Consider the following 17755-nt stretch of genomic DNA (forward strand, 5'->3'; position numbering starts at 1 on the left):
CTAGGAGAGACTGAAGGCAAGAGGAAGCTTAGTTCTGTGGCAGGAGATTCTTGAAGAAACGTGATCTCATAATTTTCCAGTTTTGACCAAGAATGTCCTGATGCCCACTGCCCTGCTCAGTCCTCAGCTGGGTGTCTTGTTTAGTTGTGGAGGGGGATGTGAGTAAAGGAAATAGTTTAAACTTGCTTTGTTGTTAATCTTTAGTTGCCCAGAAATCTTGTGGGATGAAAGATCAGAAGGGAGCTTGCTGTCCTGTGAAGAGGGAAACAACCCTTTTTGCTTGTGATGGGGCAACGTCAGGTGCCTGTTTATGTCTTTCAGAATACTTAAATGCTTTGCCTCTGCAGTAAGTGGTTATTGGAAAAAAAGAGGGGCTGCATCCGTCTGTCTCTATCAAACTTACCTCTGACTGTTTCAGAGTGACTTGTTGTGTATGGTGTCTGTGGCTCCTGCAGCTCTTCACATGTAGCTCCAGTGTGTTACTTGTTCAGCATTGCTGTAAAGGCTGTGCTTGACTGGTGCCTTTTCATTTTTTTTCTTCTGTCTGCTGAAGTTTTGAAGTTCTGCCACATCCTCAGAAATGGGTCAGGGTTTGCTTTGCCTCTTGTAAAGATGATTCCAAGCCTGGGGCTGCAAATCTTGGTAGAGTCAGCCTAAATTTGACTACCTAAAGCATGTGGAAATGGATGAAATAAGACCTACTATTTTTTTGGCATTGTTAGAGAATGACTGGTTGATAAACATGACCAAATAAGTATCTCTTTGGGAGATTTTGGAAGTTATTTTCACAGCCTTCATTTTTTTTGGAAGGTGAGATAGCTAGCTCTGCTGTAATTTTTTTTTCCCCTGACACTTGGAAGAGCGATATGATTATCACAAGTGTGCACTATTCTTACTTGAAAATCCATTTATGTGATCAGATTGTGGGAATATATTCTGATTTGTTTTAAGATATTTTTTTTCTGTAGGTGTGAGAATAATGATTATAATCTCATGTATAGTATTATCGATGTATTAGTAAAATATGCAATTCGGTATAATAGCATTTAGTAGAACAGCATTCACAAATATTTAACTTTTGGAGTTACTCCAGTATCAGATAGTTTGAATATAAGCAAAGCTGGCTCCATTCCAGTCATATTTGTTGAAACAAATACTGTGGGCACTCGCAAGTCAGACCATGATGGTGATACTATGAAAAAAGTAGCTATCCAAGTTGTAAAGCCAAGCAGTTACGAGTTGCTGAAATCACAGCTGCTGTTTCAACCTCATTTTTTTTGGCCCTTGTATTTGCCTGGTGTAACTGGGTGATGTAGCAGTCTGCAGGGAAATGCAGTGTATGCTCAGGTAATTAAAGTCTGTAATATAATGCGTACACATTGGGAGACAGAATTAAGGTTGCACTATCATCTGTAAATCTTGCATTTGCTAATTTGAGCACAAGGGTTATTAACTGCTTCCCACCCCTCAAGACCCATTCCCAAAAACATATTGGAAGCTGAACTCTCTGCCTGATGTTGGCAGCTGGTTGTGTACGCTGAGACTCTGCAAGCTATAGTGCTGCTACTTTTAGGGGACACTTTGCAATAGCCATCAATAAGAAAAGGTGATGTTTCAGACTGACATGCCTACTCTGGCATTTAAAGTTTTCTACTTAAATAGCTTTAAAATAATGCAAATATAAAATATATATTCTTTTAAATCAACTCTTTTGTGTACTTTAGAAGATTCTCTTTAAACTACGTTTTTGTCAATACGGTATTTTTTCATCAAGACAATTGAAGACAGGTCTGTACTGCCAGAACTAGTTTCCTGATGAAATTTAAACGTTTGTTTTATTCTCGCTTTGTGATTTACAGGATTAGCTGGTCTTTAGAAAACAAAAAAACCTAAATGTTGTGCTGCCTTAAATAAGGAAAAGAACATTCCTGTTCTCCCAAGCAGCTCCTGTTTGCATTAAAACCAGATGAATCTGTTTGGATCAGACTTACCAAAACAGAGTGTACTTTGGATTAAAAACTAAGGGATGGTAAATTTGCCTCAGAATTAAAAAGTCCTGAGTAACTGGAAATTATGACTTCATAGTATCAATTAGACTATCTGAGCTGCCTCAGGACATATCTGGGGCATATTCTTCCTATGAGTTAGTTGTGATTTGTAATGGTTGTGTTGTGAGCCTTCCAGATGTCAGCATCCTGTTTATTTGCTTTTAAGCCCAAGAGCTATTACATTTTGTGTCTCCAGTTTGTACTGTTGGAATAATGTAGCCTGTGATACGTAGAAGGGATATCTCCTCTGGCTGAGCTGACATTGAATTGTTTTGCAGTTCTTGATTTGTTGGATGAAGATGCTGGTACAGCTGCTGCTGGTTTGCAAGACGGGACATGAATCTGATAGCTCAGAACTGGTACAGTTACCGGTAAAGCAGAAATAACTTACATTTGTAAGTGTATGCTGGAAAAATGGGCAGGTTTTTACATTAAAAGAAAGTGCAGCTTCTTGAAATGAACTTGGAATATTGCTGATATAAGTAAAAATAGAATGGTTTATTTCTAAAGGTTGTCCTGGGGTAAATGACAACCTGTCTTTTCCATGAGTTTCTCAGCAGCATTGGTAGTGATACTTTTCAGGGCGTGAGCTGCACAGTTAATATCCTGTGTAATTTTAGGGATGGTTTTGTGATGTATACATTTATATTTGGCATTCTGAATGACATCTAGATGTGTAGGTTGCAGGTTATATGAAATGGCAAGAAATGCCTATGGTGTAGGTGCTGTTTATAAGGTCCCACTCTAATGAGCAGAAATGGTTCTCCTGCATATGAAGGAGTACAATTCCTGAAATGTCTGGTTTTGTTGCTTTGCCCTCACCAAATGACTTCCTCTGATCTTTATTAACTGAATGCTTATTCTTGTTTGACATGCAAATACATTACAGGGAGAAATGGAAGTCTATATTAAGGTCAAATAAGTGCTTTTTATATGTTACGTCAAACTGATGAGGGAAATTCATTACTGTTTCTGGGAACAAGATAACTTCTTGAAAGACAGAAATAATGCACTTAGTTATGTTGAATTAAGGATACTGAACAATGCATTACTGTGAGTTTTGTTTCTGTTTAAAATGTCTTGCTACCAGTGTGTTAAAGGCTAGACTACTTGGAAGAGCCACTCTTTTCCCCGTTTGGTGTTGACTTTGGGCTATTACACCCCATAATAAATTATCTGAACATCTTTATTGTATCCTACTATTTGAAATGCACAGGAGCATACTCCTGGCTACTTGCTAAGTTGCTAGGTTTAATTGTCTTAGGTTGGTGATTAGACAGTGAGTCAAAGCAAGAGTACTGTCTCTTAAAAATTGGAAGTGGTCTCCTGACATGTCACTTTCTCAGGACTTTTTTACCAATAGGTTAAACAAATGAATTCTTATTAGTTTGCCTGTTGTGTTGTTTTGTTTTTTTTTTCCCAGTTACATTCAGTGTTTCTCCTCACCTGCTGCACTTGTTACTTCCATCTCTCTCCTCTTTGACCTGTCCTAAATATATATACTTGCTTCCATGTAAAGACTTTGATACTGTGTGATAGTTTAGTGCCTCATAGATCTGCTTAAATTCACCTGGGAAAAGAGTGTGCTGGGTGCAGTGCAGTTCCGTGTCTTTGCTATGAGGTGCTATGATAATAAACTACCACAGTAAGTGAAAATTGGCTTTGTACTACTTGTGTGAAAATACCCAGAGTGCGAAGTAATTCCACCAGTCAGTGCTGGACTCCTGGCCCAGAAACAGTCCTCTATAAAGTGAAGAACAGTGAACTCTCTTCCAAAAGATAGCAGCGGATGAGTCTCTGCTTCAGCATCTGAGTGGTGCTAATCTTTTTCTCTCTCTTCTTTCCCACCCTTAACTTTTTGTTACACTGGAGGCTTCTGGGGAAAGCACTGTCTTCTGCTGGCAACACCTTAGGCTCAGCAAATAAATGTTGCATAAATAAAAATAAACAGCAGCCACTGATCCGAGGGGACAGGCAAGTTCTTTTGTCTTGGAGCACAAGAGTATCACCATACCATCTTGAGTTAACACAAAGGAAAAGTAGGCCTAGATGTACAATTACCTGTAGATCTCGGAGGTTGTGCCAGCTTGCCACAACTAGGACTTGTGAAGAGAGGTCACTGCCCTGTGATGTGACACTGTGACTTGTAAGGTACACACCCAGCAACTTCTGTATGCTTAAAATAGAGACCATAGTGGTAGAGGGTGTGGCAGTAGGTGTATGTCAGTGTGTTATATCATGCTGTGCACGTACTTGTGTGATTTGAGCCTTGAGGATTCAGCCCTTTCTTTAGGGTGTTTAAAAGGGGTTTTATACTATGAGTTAGTCAAATGAATGGCTCAACTGAAATGCTGTAATGAAAAGTCAGTGTGGGTTTGGTTGTATCACTTCCTTCCTGGTCACTACCTTGTGTAACAGTGCTAGCATAAAGGTGTCAGAGTAGTGGCTGTTACAAACCCAGGAGAGCTCCCTATTAAATAGTGCCTAAAGGGCTATAGAACAACACTCTGCGTTTGAAGCACACTGGTGATTTGAGTTCGCCCAGTTTGAGGTTTCTGTGGTGAAACCTAAATATAGCACAAACTCGCACTGACTAATTTTAACATTCTGCTGCTGCATAAGGCTCTGTCTAGAGTTACATTGCATCAGTGATCATAGCCGAGGCTTGCCTTGGTGCTCTAAAATAGTAATTGGACTTCAGGTCTGGCTTTTTGTTTTTTCCTCCCTAGATGTGTTAATACTACAATGCTTAAGGCATGTTTTTTGCAATACCTACCCTTTGTCATTTCCATCACTAGATATTCCCCAACCATAGTTAAATGTGGATCTCAAAACAACTAGCTGAGCCAACTTTGCAGAGTTCAGTTAACACCTTAATATTGTTTTGCATTGCTTCTGGATTTGCAGCTGGTTCTGACTGGACTCCTGTGCATTGTGTGCTGAGATGAAAGCAGAATTGTTGGCTTGCCCTGGTCACTGGTGTGCAGAGTCTGTGGGTATTGCTGTGCAGTTGCTGTGCAGTCTGATAGCATCAGGACTGGGATTGCTGCAAGGGGATTAGGATGGGATGGTTCCTAAATGCAGTAAGAATCATTGTAACCTGTACTTGTGTGGATATAGATCTTTTAGTTTGCCAAGCATGTTGAACTGTGCTGTAGGCTATCTGCTATGTCTGTAACTAGATCTTCAGGTGAGGTGGGGTGGGGTGAATCTGGTCAAGAGAATGGTTTTGAAACCCTCTTAACACTGCAAGCTGGTGACAGTCATGGAATTCTGTAGAAGATAGTATCCAAGGATTTGTTTTAATTCTCTGAAATTTTACTCTTTCAGGAATATACCCAGATCTGGTTTTCTTACAGAAGCTGCAAAAATTTTTGGAAGCGTTAAAGCAAATGAAAAGAAAAATATCTGAATTGTGCATTTTCTGTGTGATGGAGTTACAGGATGAGTTAGTTTGGAGGAAATGAGGGAATACTATCTAGGCTGAGCTTATAAGCTTTACTTGACATAACTTGAAAAAGCTTCAGATATATGATACTATGTAGTAACCCTATACAGTCTTGGATCCAGGATGGGAAAATGCCCTTTTTGCTAAATATGCTTTGGTGCTAACAGTTACAGTTTAGAATTTTTACAGAAGTGAAGCCATAAATTAGTCTTAGAGTTGATACATTTTTTTCCACTTTTAAATTTGAAAGAAGATATACCATTCATTTATGTTGGATTGTGATAATTATCATCTTCATCTTGTATGTTTTTTAAATGCAAAGTAGAAATCTTAAACATATGAAAACAAAGACTAAGAAATTGTAATTATGGGACAATTGGAAGTATAAAATGAATGCCTTAAACTGATCTCTCTACCCCTCCCTAATTTATTTCAGGTTTATGACTCTGACTGTTGCGACAGCGTTCTTCTGGAGCTGCGAGAATATCTGCCAAAATACTTTGGTGTCTGGTCACCACCTACTGCACCAAATGGTACTGTTCTAATTTTATCTGTTAATCCAAACCTCCTGGAGAGATCTTCTGGAGACTGATTTTTGGTAGTTGTGAGCTCCACAGGGTTTTTTGGTTTTGCTTTCTAACCCACTAATGTTCCCTTTAACAACTGGTTCCAGTTTCCATTTGTCTGGCTGGATTAGGTCCTTGGGGTCTTCCTCCCAGGGACGTGTCTCATGCGTGTTTGTCTGGCAAACATTTCCTGAGTAGCCGGACCTGATGCATATTGCCTTGAGGTGCTGCTCTAGTCTGGGTCATGTCAGAGGAGTGGGCTAGTTGCATGTTGATGTCTGGTCAGGCCATCAGAGCAAGAGTCAGGCAGTGTGTGGGTGTGTAAGGAAGAAAAAGTAGACAGGTGTGTTCAAACTGGACTCTGCTGCTGGATCTGCAGAGGCTGGAAAACATCACCATGCCATATCATATGAAGCAGTTATTTCCCCGTTCTGGGGACCTCTGCTTGTCATCCTCTGTTTGAATGGAACAAAGCTGTGATATCTTAGCTTCATGTTTGTAAAACATGTTAAGAGTCAGGAAGAAAATGGTATTTTTGGAAATTGTCTCTTCAAAAGAAAATAGATATTACTGATGTATTTAAAACAGAAACTAGTTTTCTTCTGGGGACTTCTGTTATTCACATTGGGGAAATGGAGTTCTGGAACACAATAAAACAAAAGGATGCCATTAAGTCTATTTAAATGCATGGCCACCAAAACTAAATGCTGGGCTCCTTTAATATAACTTTCTTCTTTTGCTCATGTTGTCACTTGATAGACTTATTTTCCCAAGAGAGTAGTAAGACAGTGTCCAAAGACACGGTATAAACTCAGCAAAAATAAATGCAAGAACTGTGGTAGTACCCAGTACTTTCTTGGCTCAGATATCCCTTCATGCTTTTGCATTTGGCACTAACTCAAATAGCTCTACTGGAGCTTTTTCCTTCCCTCATAATTTTATGTGTGTCATGGAGCTCACTTAATGTCCCCTCCAATTTGCAAATAATTTTTTTCTATTCACAATATGATCTTAAGTTATAAAAATACATGGTTTAGCCAAGATACAGTAATTCAACAACATGTCTAGTTTACTTTGGGAGTTGACTAGTAGTGTGCACCGTGGGGCTGAATTTTGGCAGGTCTTTACTAGTAGTCCAGACATAGCTAGTAGGAATAACTATTTTAAGGAAGACTTAACTTTGATTTTGCTTGTTTTGCTTCTTGGAAATAGTGCACTATCAGGAGCCCTCTTTATAGAAAGCTGTGGCTGAGGTTCAAACAAAACATTTCATTGCCCAACGCTGTTATCTGTATTATTAATCAGTTTTGTGTAGTCTTGATAGACATCAAATACATTGGAGATGGTGGAGCTTAACAGAATGCATGCGTGCTGGATGCATCCAAAGCTAAGGAGATTGCCATTAATGTTGGGAGTCATTTGTTGTTTAGTAGGTATTTGCAAATGCGGTTTTGCTTATGCCGAGTGTGAAGGAAAACCTGTGATTCATCTCTGTGTGTGCATTGGTGCTTGGCACCAGAGGTGCAAACAATCAGCAGTGTTGCATTTGGACTGCATAAAAAGTACGGAAGAAAGTTCAGAAAAATAGGAAGAGGGGAAGTAATCACACAGAGGAGGGACATGGAGAGGGGACACTTCTGGGAAAGGTGGGCATGGGTTTATTACCTATCCCCCAAATTAGCCATGAATTAAGCTGTGGTTCAAAAGATTGAACAATACGCTTATGTGCTGTGGCATGTCCCAGTGACATCAGATGAGGGAATCTAGCTGCTCAAAAGATACCTAGTTCTTAAATGTAGATTGAGGATGTATGTAGGCTTTTGCAGTCCTGACATTTGGAAGCACGACCTTTTCTTTGGCATTTGGTGTTCTACAGACTCTGGGGACACAGCTCCGTACAACCTGATTAGTGAACCCAGTAATTCCTTATCATTTCTTAGTTGGGCATAGGTGACTTCTAAAAACCAAAAATAAAATTAAACAGTCTGTCAGTTACCAAATTGCTTGCTGCAAGACCTGAACTATATGTATTTTTAAAGAGTATTTGTGTGGAGGAACAATGGCTTGCCTGGTTTGCCAGGGCAGAGAGAGGATGCCATTGGTATTCTTGTTTCCCATAAAGTTTCTTTTATTTATGAGATAAGCAAGAAAGAGGGAGGAATCTTTGGTGAATGGTGTCTCATATGTGTAGCATCATTTTTGCCAATGACACCAAGCTGTGTGGCTCGGTTGATATCCTGGAGGGAAGGAATGCCATCCAAAGGGACCTTGACACGCTTGTGAGGTGGGCTGATGCCAACCTCATGAAGTTTAACTATGACAAGTGCAAGGTCCTACACCTGGGTCAGAGCAATCCCAGGCACAGCTACAGGTTGGGCAAAAAGGAAATTCAGGGCAGCCCTGCAGAGAAGGACTTGGGGGTGTTGGTCAATGAGAAAATGAACATGAGCAGGCTTCAGTGTGTGCTCACAGCCCAGAAAGCCAACCGTATTCTGGGCTGCATCAAAAGAAGCGTGACCAGCAGGTCGAAGGAGGTGATCCTGCCCCTCTACTCTGCTCTCGCGAGACCTCACCTGGAGCATTGTGTGCAGTTCTGGTGTCCTCAACACAAAAAAAACCATGGAACTGTTGGAACAAGTCCAGAGGAGGCCACGAGGATGATCAGGGACTGGAGCACCTCCCATATGAAGACAGGCTGAGAAAGTTGGGGCTGCTCAGCGGGTGGAAGAGAAGGCTGCGTGGAGACCTCATAGCAGCCTTCCAGTATCTGAAGGGGGGATTTAGGGATGCTGAGAATGGACTCTTCATTAGGGACTGTAGTGATAGGACAAGGGGTAACAGGTTCAAACTTAAGCAGGGGAAGTTTAGACTGGATATAAAGAAGAAATTCTTTACTGTCAGGGTGGTGAGGCACTGCAATGGGTTGCCCAAAGAAGCTGTGAATGCTCCATCCCTGGGGGTGTTCAAGGCCAGGTTGGACAGAGCCTTGGGTGACATGGTTTAGTGTGAAGTGTCCCTGCCCATGGTAGGGGGGTTGGAACTCGATGATCTTCGTGTCCTTTCCAACCCAACTATTCTATGATTCTATGTGACAAGGTAGCAGCAAGTGTGATGGGTAAGGTGGAGGAACACAAGTTTATTTTCTTAGGGAAGTATGTAGGGAAAAGCATCAGTCTATGCTGAAAATGTAGATGAGTGGATGAAATAGCTAGCTAAAAGGGTTGAAATGCGTTTATGTAAGTGATATTATAGGAAGTGTGACAAGAAAGATGGACTGATACAGTGTCAATAAAATCTGTAAAATACTGTTCTTGTATGCTGAAATTACCTAGTGCTGCTGCACAGGAGTTGGAGGTGGGTGACACTCCATCACCCTAAAATAATCTAAAATTGGAGTGAGACAAATTGATTTAAACTTTGCATTCACTGGCATCATTAGTATTTGGAGTTGAATAATAAAGAACTGGAAAAGTTGTTATAGAAATGTGGGAGCCTTTCTTTCCCCCCCCTTTCTTTCCCCCCCCTTTCTTTCCCCCCCTGTCTTTCTCCCCCTTTCTTTCCCCCCCTTTCTTTCCCCTTTTCCTTTTTTTTTTGTTGCTGGGAGCAACTGAGACTTTTCCCTGCTTATTCATATGTTTTGAGACACATCTTGTACGTTATGAGAAAAATTCAGACAGTTTGTCACTTCTGATTCCAGTTAGGACTGAATGCATCAACATGTATGTGCTTATCTCATTTGGGATTGTAATAAAATATGTAAATAGTATGTCAGAGCACATCTTCGTGCCTCCTTCCCTGCCACTGAAAAATACAAGAAGGGGGAGGAGGAATGATTTCTTTAAATCCTTGTAATGTATAGTCAGGATTACCTACCAAAGCTAAAATACAAAAATCATTACAAATTCTTTTTTCTCAAGGAGATTTTAATTTAACCTGGCCTTAGATGGCAAATGCATGATTTTCAGAAGCATCTTGGCTTAGCAGTGTACTGCATAATAATTTATTAATCTGAATAATAATTTATAAATCTGAACTACTTGAAAAATCTACAGTTTTTTTTAACAGGAGAGGAAGGAGAGTGCTCTGGTTTTCTAGGCTCAGCTGCACTTGTTGATGACTTTGAGAAGGACACATGGAAGGACATCGCAGCGTAGCGATACCTTCTGATGTCTGAATCTGAAGCTTACTTTGTTTGCTTTAGTCTCAATGGTTTGAGATATTGTAGGAATAAGTGTTGAAAGGTGTAATATGTTCTGATATTGTGATTGGGGTCTGTTTCAGAAGACTGTAGATCTTGAACACAGTGCAGGTAAGAACTGAACAGTGCCAGGAAAAATGAAGCATAAACACTTCAATGGATTTTTCTGAAGCTGTAATTAACTTGATATAACGCTATGTCTGTGGTGGCATTGCTCTCCCCACAAGGACAAAAAGCTTTTTGAGAGTAGGGGTTGTGCACTGAACAGATGTAACATAGTCTTAATTCTGAGCTAGCAGTTAGCCAGTGATGAATACTTAGTAATTCCAAAAAGAAGTGTGAGAGAGATGAGTCATTTCTAGATGATTCGCAGGCTTTGCCAAGTAATTAGTATTTCCCAGGGCTAGTATTAGCTCCTAAGTTATTTTAATGCTTTTAAAAATAGTAATTGTTACATTTTTAGGAGGTCAGTAAGGGAGATATTGTAGCTTAACAGATATTAAATGGATGGGGAACTAAAAATGAACAGATATTTAAAACTTCTAAATATATTGGAGGTGCTGAATGTTGGTGCCATATGCTTAAAAAGAGGGATTTGTACTAGTGAAGGACAGTGGATAAGCATGGGTGCTCTACAATTGCCTTCGGTGGGAAGAGCGTGCCTATCTTGCTTGCATGTTTTCCGAAAGGAAGTATGCTAGGTTTAGGGAGATTTAAGTTCTGCTTTTTAAAGTTTTGATGGGTTCACTTTTTGTTGCATTGTGGAAATAGATGTTTTACACTACTTTCTGTACAGTTATATTTTAGGGTTGATAAAAACATTGCATCTAAACAATTTATGTAATTTCAGTAACTTGCAGTCTGTGTATTATTTTGTATTTGTAGCACTTTGGGTCCAGAGGTGCTTGCTGTATATTCCAGAGCATTTTGGATTTGGTGGTGAAGGGTTGCAACCATTTTCTGAGATGTTTCTGTATTTATTTTCTTTCCCTGCCTCCCAAGGCATACCTCTGGCTCAGTGCTTTTCAGAGCTAAGTACTAAAACCCTTTAGGTTCATTTAGTTGTTGTTTTCTGGATTGCTTTAGAGTGATGACACATATCTATTGATTACAGTGATTTCCATAACATGCAAAAAGAGTAGGTGTGAAGGGTGATGCTTAGACTTGTACAGTTTTTGTTTTAATAATAGATAACTATCAGGTTACATGGACTCCCTGGGATTCAGTAGTGGTTCTCCAGAGCCCTGCAAAACTGCTGGTGTCTGACTGAATTAGACCATTGTGCAAAATCTTTGAACAGAAAAAGTGGCACCCACACTTCAGGTGATACTCTCCCTACCAGGAATTGTATTCTGTATTTGTCCTGCTTTTCCTTAGGGGATATCTAGTGAGCTAATGTCAAGTATGTTTGCTGCCTTTGGCTTCTCAGAGTTAAGCAAGAGTGACTTTAACTTGGATGTATCTCTGCAGTGTTCGTTAATTTCAAATTGGTGTACTGGGGAATTGGGACTTTCGATCATGATGGTGACCTGAGGCTCTAGGTAGGACTTACTTAAGTAACAAAAGTCCTTTTCATTTCTTATAATGAAGGAAGTATTTCCACTTATTAAGTGGAAATACAACACTGCTTGTTCCCTTTGTCTTAGCTCTAACTGGTTTTGTCACCTGTTTGTACAGTTATCAAAACAAGGCACTTGATCCCTCTTCTCTTTTTAAGCTTTAACTCTTTTTGCTTTCTTTGGCAATCCCATTTTAGATTATGCTGCAGAAACAGGGAATAATAAGATGGTTTTGCCTATTCAGATTACATTAAAGACAAATACACACATGGAATAGACTGTACTTGAAAGAAAAATAAACTTTAATGTGAAGTTTGTGACTGATAACAGGTAGATTTGCAGAAGTTGCTATGAAAAGTCAGACTTGTGTTAATACTTTGTGTTGTCATGGCATATGTCATGGTCAGGGAATGGCCAGAGATCTGTGCAAGGGTTGTCTGCAAATCAAACAGTTACTGGAAGTCTGGTTTTTTTGTTGTGTTCTGACAGTTGGTTCTGTAGATCATGTTGGTAATAGTCTCTTACCTGCACTAGAGAAAGAGCATAAACCAGTTTGACCAGGTCTGAGATACTACTTTAATCCCAGGCTCTACAAGGGCTTGGGTTTTTTTGATCCACCTGCCCTCCCAAAGGGGCTTTTGGAAATGGGTGAAAGGCAGCCCTAGGATTTGAGGAGTGTTTTCCCAGAAGTGTGCCATGAGAAATGATTGCAGATGGGAGTGGAATAAAAAGAAGAAAAATGAGACGCATTTTGGCCTCTGTAGGGTAGGACTCTGAAATGTTCATTTAATTTTTAAAATGACACAAAGAAAAATGCCATTTTAATTCTAGCCCTTTTAAACACAAAGAAAACACCATCTCCATTGCAAAACCAGCCATGTAATAACCTGCATTTGTATGTGCTTATTAATGCTATTTGAGGTATGTTAATGGCTTAATAAAAGCTACTCATGAATTTCATCTGGGCAATAATTTGAATTTGAGTACTAGGTTAGCACACTTTAATTGTATACAATTTTCTAAACAATAAGGCATTTAGAATTTAATGCCAACAGAATTTGTGGGCGTCAATGACTGATTTAGTCTGTGTTCAGAGACAAATTTGACTCTTAACTCATGTGATCTTAAGCCTTAAAATATTCTTCTTTTCCCACAGAAGCTCAGCAGAAACTGTGTAATTATTTGCTTTGACCCACTGTTTACGCAAGTCTTGTCTTTTTAACAGATACGTATCTAAAACTGGAAGATGTGACCCGTAAGTTTAAAAAGCCTTGCATAATGGATGTAAAAATAGGTCAGAAAAGTTATGATCCGTATGCTTCAGCTGAGAAGATACAACAGCAGGTCAGCAAGTACCCGCTGATGGAAGAGATTGGCTTTTTGGTACTTGGCATGAGGGTAAGAACTTGTTTTGTTTTCAGATTCAGCTTATGCTGTGGCCTCTTGTTCCACACCAGGTACAGCATCTAGTTTTTCTAGCAAATGATTACCCTCTTGAGTTTTACGTAAATGAAGTGTTAAGTGAATATGTTGGTAGTACTGGTATCAGCTGTTGTGTGAAGTATGTTCCAAAACACTGCTCTTGTTCACAACAAGTGTTTAACCTGGCTGTGCGCCTTCTGGGGATCTATTTGCAACTTGGGTTCTGTACGTGTATACAACAAAGGAGTTGGAACAGACTACGGTTATTTAAAACTGAATGTAGCTACAGTCACTTCTCTCATAGCAGATATTTCAAATTATCGAAGTGGTTTGTTTGGTTTTTTTTTGACTTTTAGCCTTTTCTGAGATTTACATACTGAACCAGTCTTTGTAATAGTTTAATCATGAGCTATATCTTTTAAAAAACTAATCTCTATTTTTAAAGTAAAAATAATTTTAATGTAATTTTCCTATTTAAGGAAGAGCAAGTTAGCTCTCAGAGATGATGCGTGTACTTGTAAGTAGCTGTTCATATTCTGCATTTAAAAAAGCTTTCCACCAGAAGAAGAACCTATACATGCTTGCGAAACAACTGTCAGGTGAGGGTTAGTTTGAGATGGGTAAGGCCCTGCAGATGTCCATGCTAGCGCTACTACATTTCCTTATCTTGGGCGACAAGAAAGATTCAATATTCATCACTCAAAGACTTGAATGTAAAGCAAAACTGTACAGAACATTTTTGGATCTGTAACATAAATGTGTTGATGTCAGTAATGAATTCCTGATGTAATGCATTTGAAGTACTTTTTTTTGCTATGATTGGCACAGGAATAACTTTCTTTTTGATGCAAGATTTTTGTTTTCCTTCTTGCATACACAAAGCCAGGGCTTCTCAAGCTCTGCATCAACAAGCATGAATGGCTGAAGATTGATAAGCTTCCCCTTTGCTGTTAGATAGCAGCAGCACACAGATTACACCATTGTTTGAAATAATTCTAATATCTCTGTAATGTTTTGTACTTAATTGCCTAGGCTCTCAGCCTTAACTCTGTCTTGAGATAAGCTTCTACAGCTATAAATTATAGTGGTCATGAGTAGTAATTATGTAAGCCTATGAGAAAGAACGTGGGAGTTGAGTCAAAAAGCCAGTCAAACAGTTTAGATCGAGAAGGAAGGCTGGAGATTATAGCTTTGGATTTGGCTTATGTCATTACATAACCTTTCTTATCTCATATGTAAAACAATGTACTTAACATCCTTTGTTTCATGACAGTGCAAAAGGAACAAACACTGACTTCCACACTATTTTTGCTTGTGCCTATTGTTTCTAACATTGTCATTTATTGGTATCTTTACCCTGTTACACAGATTGAGTTCCCTAATTTAAACTGTGTATATAATGGTTCTCCTAAGCAATGCAGTTTCCCGTCCAATATTTAAGTAGATGAGATTTGTTTTGTGCCTTTGGCAACAAATTGCATGTTGGAAGTTATTTCCCCAGAAGAATTCAAAAGGTACGTCCTCCTCTCATGCAACACATAGCAAAGTCTAAATTCACAAGGCAATTTTTCTGCTCAGCTTACTGCCTCTTGATTATGGGGTATTTTCTGCCTGTCTGTTTGATTTATTTTTGCAAGGTTCTGGTCATAATGTAAATTACTCTCCTGTACAGGCATTTACTGCCTCTTAACAGCTAACATACTAGGTGAAGGTTGCTAATCTTTGCTGGACAAAACATGGTGTAGCATGATTCAGTAAGTTAGAGAGGTTTGGTTTTAATCTCTTCATTCAGTTTTATTTTTAACAGGGAAGTGGGCTTGCTTAGCAAGTTTCTATTTCAGAAGAGCAAGAGAAAAGAGGATCAGGAATAACAGAGAATGTAGCTATCTATGGCTTTTTTTAAAGCGCACGTCATATAAGGTGTCATGAAGAGATACATGCAAAAATATATTACTGGTGTTTTCTTACCCTTACAGCTTTGTGTTATACACTGATAAATAAGCAGACATCTGTTTCTGTATAAAATATGTATGGTTTTTCCTTAAAGGAAGTGAGTCTTCTATCTGACAGAGCTTTGATTTGTGTACATAGTTATGGCATTTGGCATGTGCTAAACTGTATTCATCTTAATGCACTGAATAGACAGAATAAAAGCATAGAAACACATTTAGACAATACAGTCATTTCAATAACATTGGTTAATATCCTAATTTCATGTTTAGTGGAGAGGATCCTTTCCTAAACAGATGAGGACAAATCTGTTATGGAAGTAGTGAAAGTTAAAATAGAAGTTGGAGACTAAGGTATGGTTGCAATAGCAAAAATTCGAGTTGCAATATGGTTTCAGTAGTAGACATGTAAATACATAAGAAGTATGTTCACAGAGTGTGCAGTAATAAGAATTGAGTATTTTATATGTTGGTAAATACAAGCAGAAAGTGAAAGTTTGGATTTGCAATCCAGTTAGAATTGACAATTCCTGATTTCTGCAGGTTTTCTTTTTCTTCCAGAACATCTTGATTGCAATCATGTAATCTGTAATATTTCTGAAGCATGTTTTTAAAGCACAAACTGGTGATTATGTAACTTTACCAGTATAATCCATCATTTCCTTTCATTGTTTGTGCCTACGAACTATTGCATGCAGATATCTCATCAAAGCTGTTTTTAAAAGTGAGTTTCCTTATCTACAGCAAATGTTCCTGCAAGATGTATTAAAACTGTCTGTAGCTAAGTCTATTTTATGAGTTCTTTATGAACCCTTTCTAGTATTGTGGAATTTTTCATAAGTTCTGATGTCTTAATAACAAGATTTAGGAAAGGAGGAATAATAAAGCTATTAAATCCTGCACCTAGTGTTCATGTTCTTCCACAGTAAAAAATGACTAGAACTGGGTGTTTTACAGCTGTAACTCTAATTTAATGAGGTTTAAGAAAACAAGAAAAAAACCCAAAACCCTACAGCCCTGCCCCCAAAGTACAGCAAACCAAAGTAACCTAACCCACAGCAAACCAAAGAAACCAACCAAAAACCCTGGAAAAAAAAAACAACAAACCTCCAAACAAGCAAGCCTCCCCCCCAAGTCTGGAAATATATGTCTGCGGTGGTTGAACTGAGCAGTGACCCGTGGCACTGTTTGGTTTCTCTGTGCTGGCATTGTTACCTCTGTGCACTGCTGTCTCCTCTGCTTTTATCATTTCACTTTCACTCCCCAGTTCTTGCAGTTGAGTTTGTCTCACCTGTTTCTCACCTGAGGGTTCTGAATCCTTGCTGTGGAACTGAAAGCAGCAGTTCCTCAGAGTCTGGTATCTGAGTAGATTGAAGGGTGTGTTTCAGAAGTACTTCATTTGTGGAATCTGGGAGATTCATCTGTCATCCTCTTGGGCAAATTCTAGCAGATGGGTACCCTGACATGTTATTTCCAGCATTTTTCCTTAGTTGAAAGATTCATCATGTATATGACAGCTGCTCTACTTGTGTCCTTATGGCTGATAGGTTTCCTCTATGTTAGACAAATGCTGATGATGGATGAGATGAGAGATTGCCTCTTTTTCCTCCCTATTATATGAAGAAGGAGGCATAAAAGACAGTTATTCTGATGAGGTGCTCTTTGGTAGTTCTAGGAGTCCAAAATTGTATATTAAGGTACCTTTAAAATGATACATGATTTAACTGCAGTGTTGTTTCTTCTTGTATTTAGGAGATTATTAGTCTGCTTTTTCACTGAATTAATTTCAACATAATTTCATTCTACAATTTATGTAAGGACCTCACTAAAACTTTATATAGATTGTCACAGCATTTGGTGGTGTACTTAATCATATAAAGCACTCTGTTGAATATCAGAAGAACAAAGAAACAAACCAGAGAGAATAATATATATGTATAGTTTTAGAAATTGGGGAGCAGGGATGCATCCTGCCTGTGCTGAATTTTCATGGCAGAAACAAGCAGGGATGTGTGTAATCTCCTCACTTGTGGTCTAGCAACAGCTAAGTTTTAAAAAAGGAAAAAGAAACAAAGGGAGTATGTGTGTTTTGATAGATGGATTTAGATAAAGGGGCCTGCTCTCAGCAGAGTAATAGTTACAGCATAACAACAAAGCAGTAGTATCAAATAAGAGAATGTATTTAAATTTTTTTCTCCGTCTGTTACTTTTTTTCTGAAATCTTTTTTTTACTTTCTTTTGGAAAAATTAAAAAACAAGGCTTGTTAAAACTCAGTGTTCAAGTCTCCCACTGTGGTAGGATCAATCCCTGAGAGATTACAGGGCTGCAGAAAAACCTGGGTTCTTCTCACATGCTCCTATATTTACATATGGACAATCATGAGGTCCAGGCAAAAGGTACCCAGTTGTGGATGTGAGTCTTGGGCTGGCGCTAGAGATGACCCCTGCAAAGATAGTGAGCTGCTGCTGAAGTTGGATGTCCTCAAGTTAGCTGGGGTGCTGCCTGCTTACTTCCCACTTTCTGTGTGGCTCCAGTTTGGGTAGCAGGCGGGGTGCTGACCTTCA

General features: G+C 39.0%; 1 protein-coding gene across 1 annotated transcript in view; it reads left to right on the forward strand.

Annotated features, from left to right (window-relative positions):
* Positions 1 to 17755, forward strand: part of IPMK (inositol polyphosphate multikinase) — a 47065-nt gene that overhangs the window by 18584 nt on the left and 10726 nt on the right. Inside the window, exons 3-4 of the mRNA XM_034062540.1 lie at positions 5933 to 6029; positions 13045 to 13217. Coding sequence (XP_033918431.1) covers positions 5933 to 6029; positions 13045 to 13217 — 270 coding nt within the window. The remainder of the gene's footprint in view (positions 1 to 5932; positions 6030 to 13044; positions 13218 to 17755) is intronic.

This window comes from Melopsittacus undulatus, chromosome 4 (genome assembly GCF_012275295.1).
Source record: "Melopsittacus undulatus isolate bMelUnd1 chromosome 4, bMelUnd1.mat.Z, whole genome shotgun sequence".
NCBI lineage: Eukaryota > Metazoa > Chordata > Aves > Psittaciformes > Psittaculidae > Melopsittacus > Melopsittacus undulatus.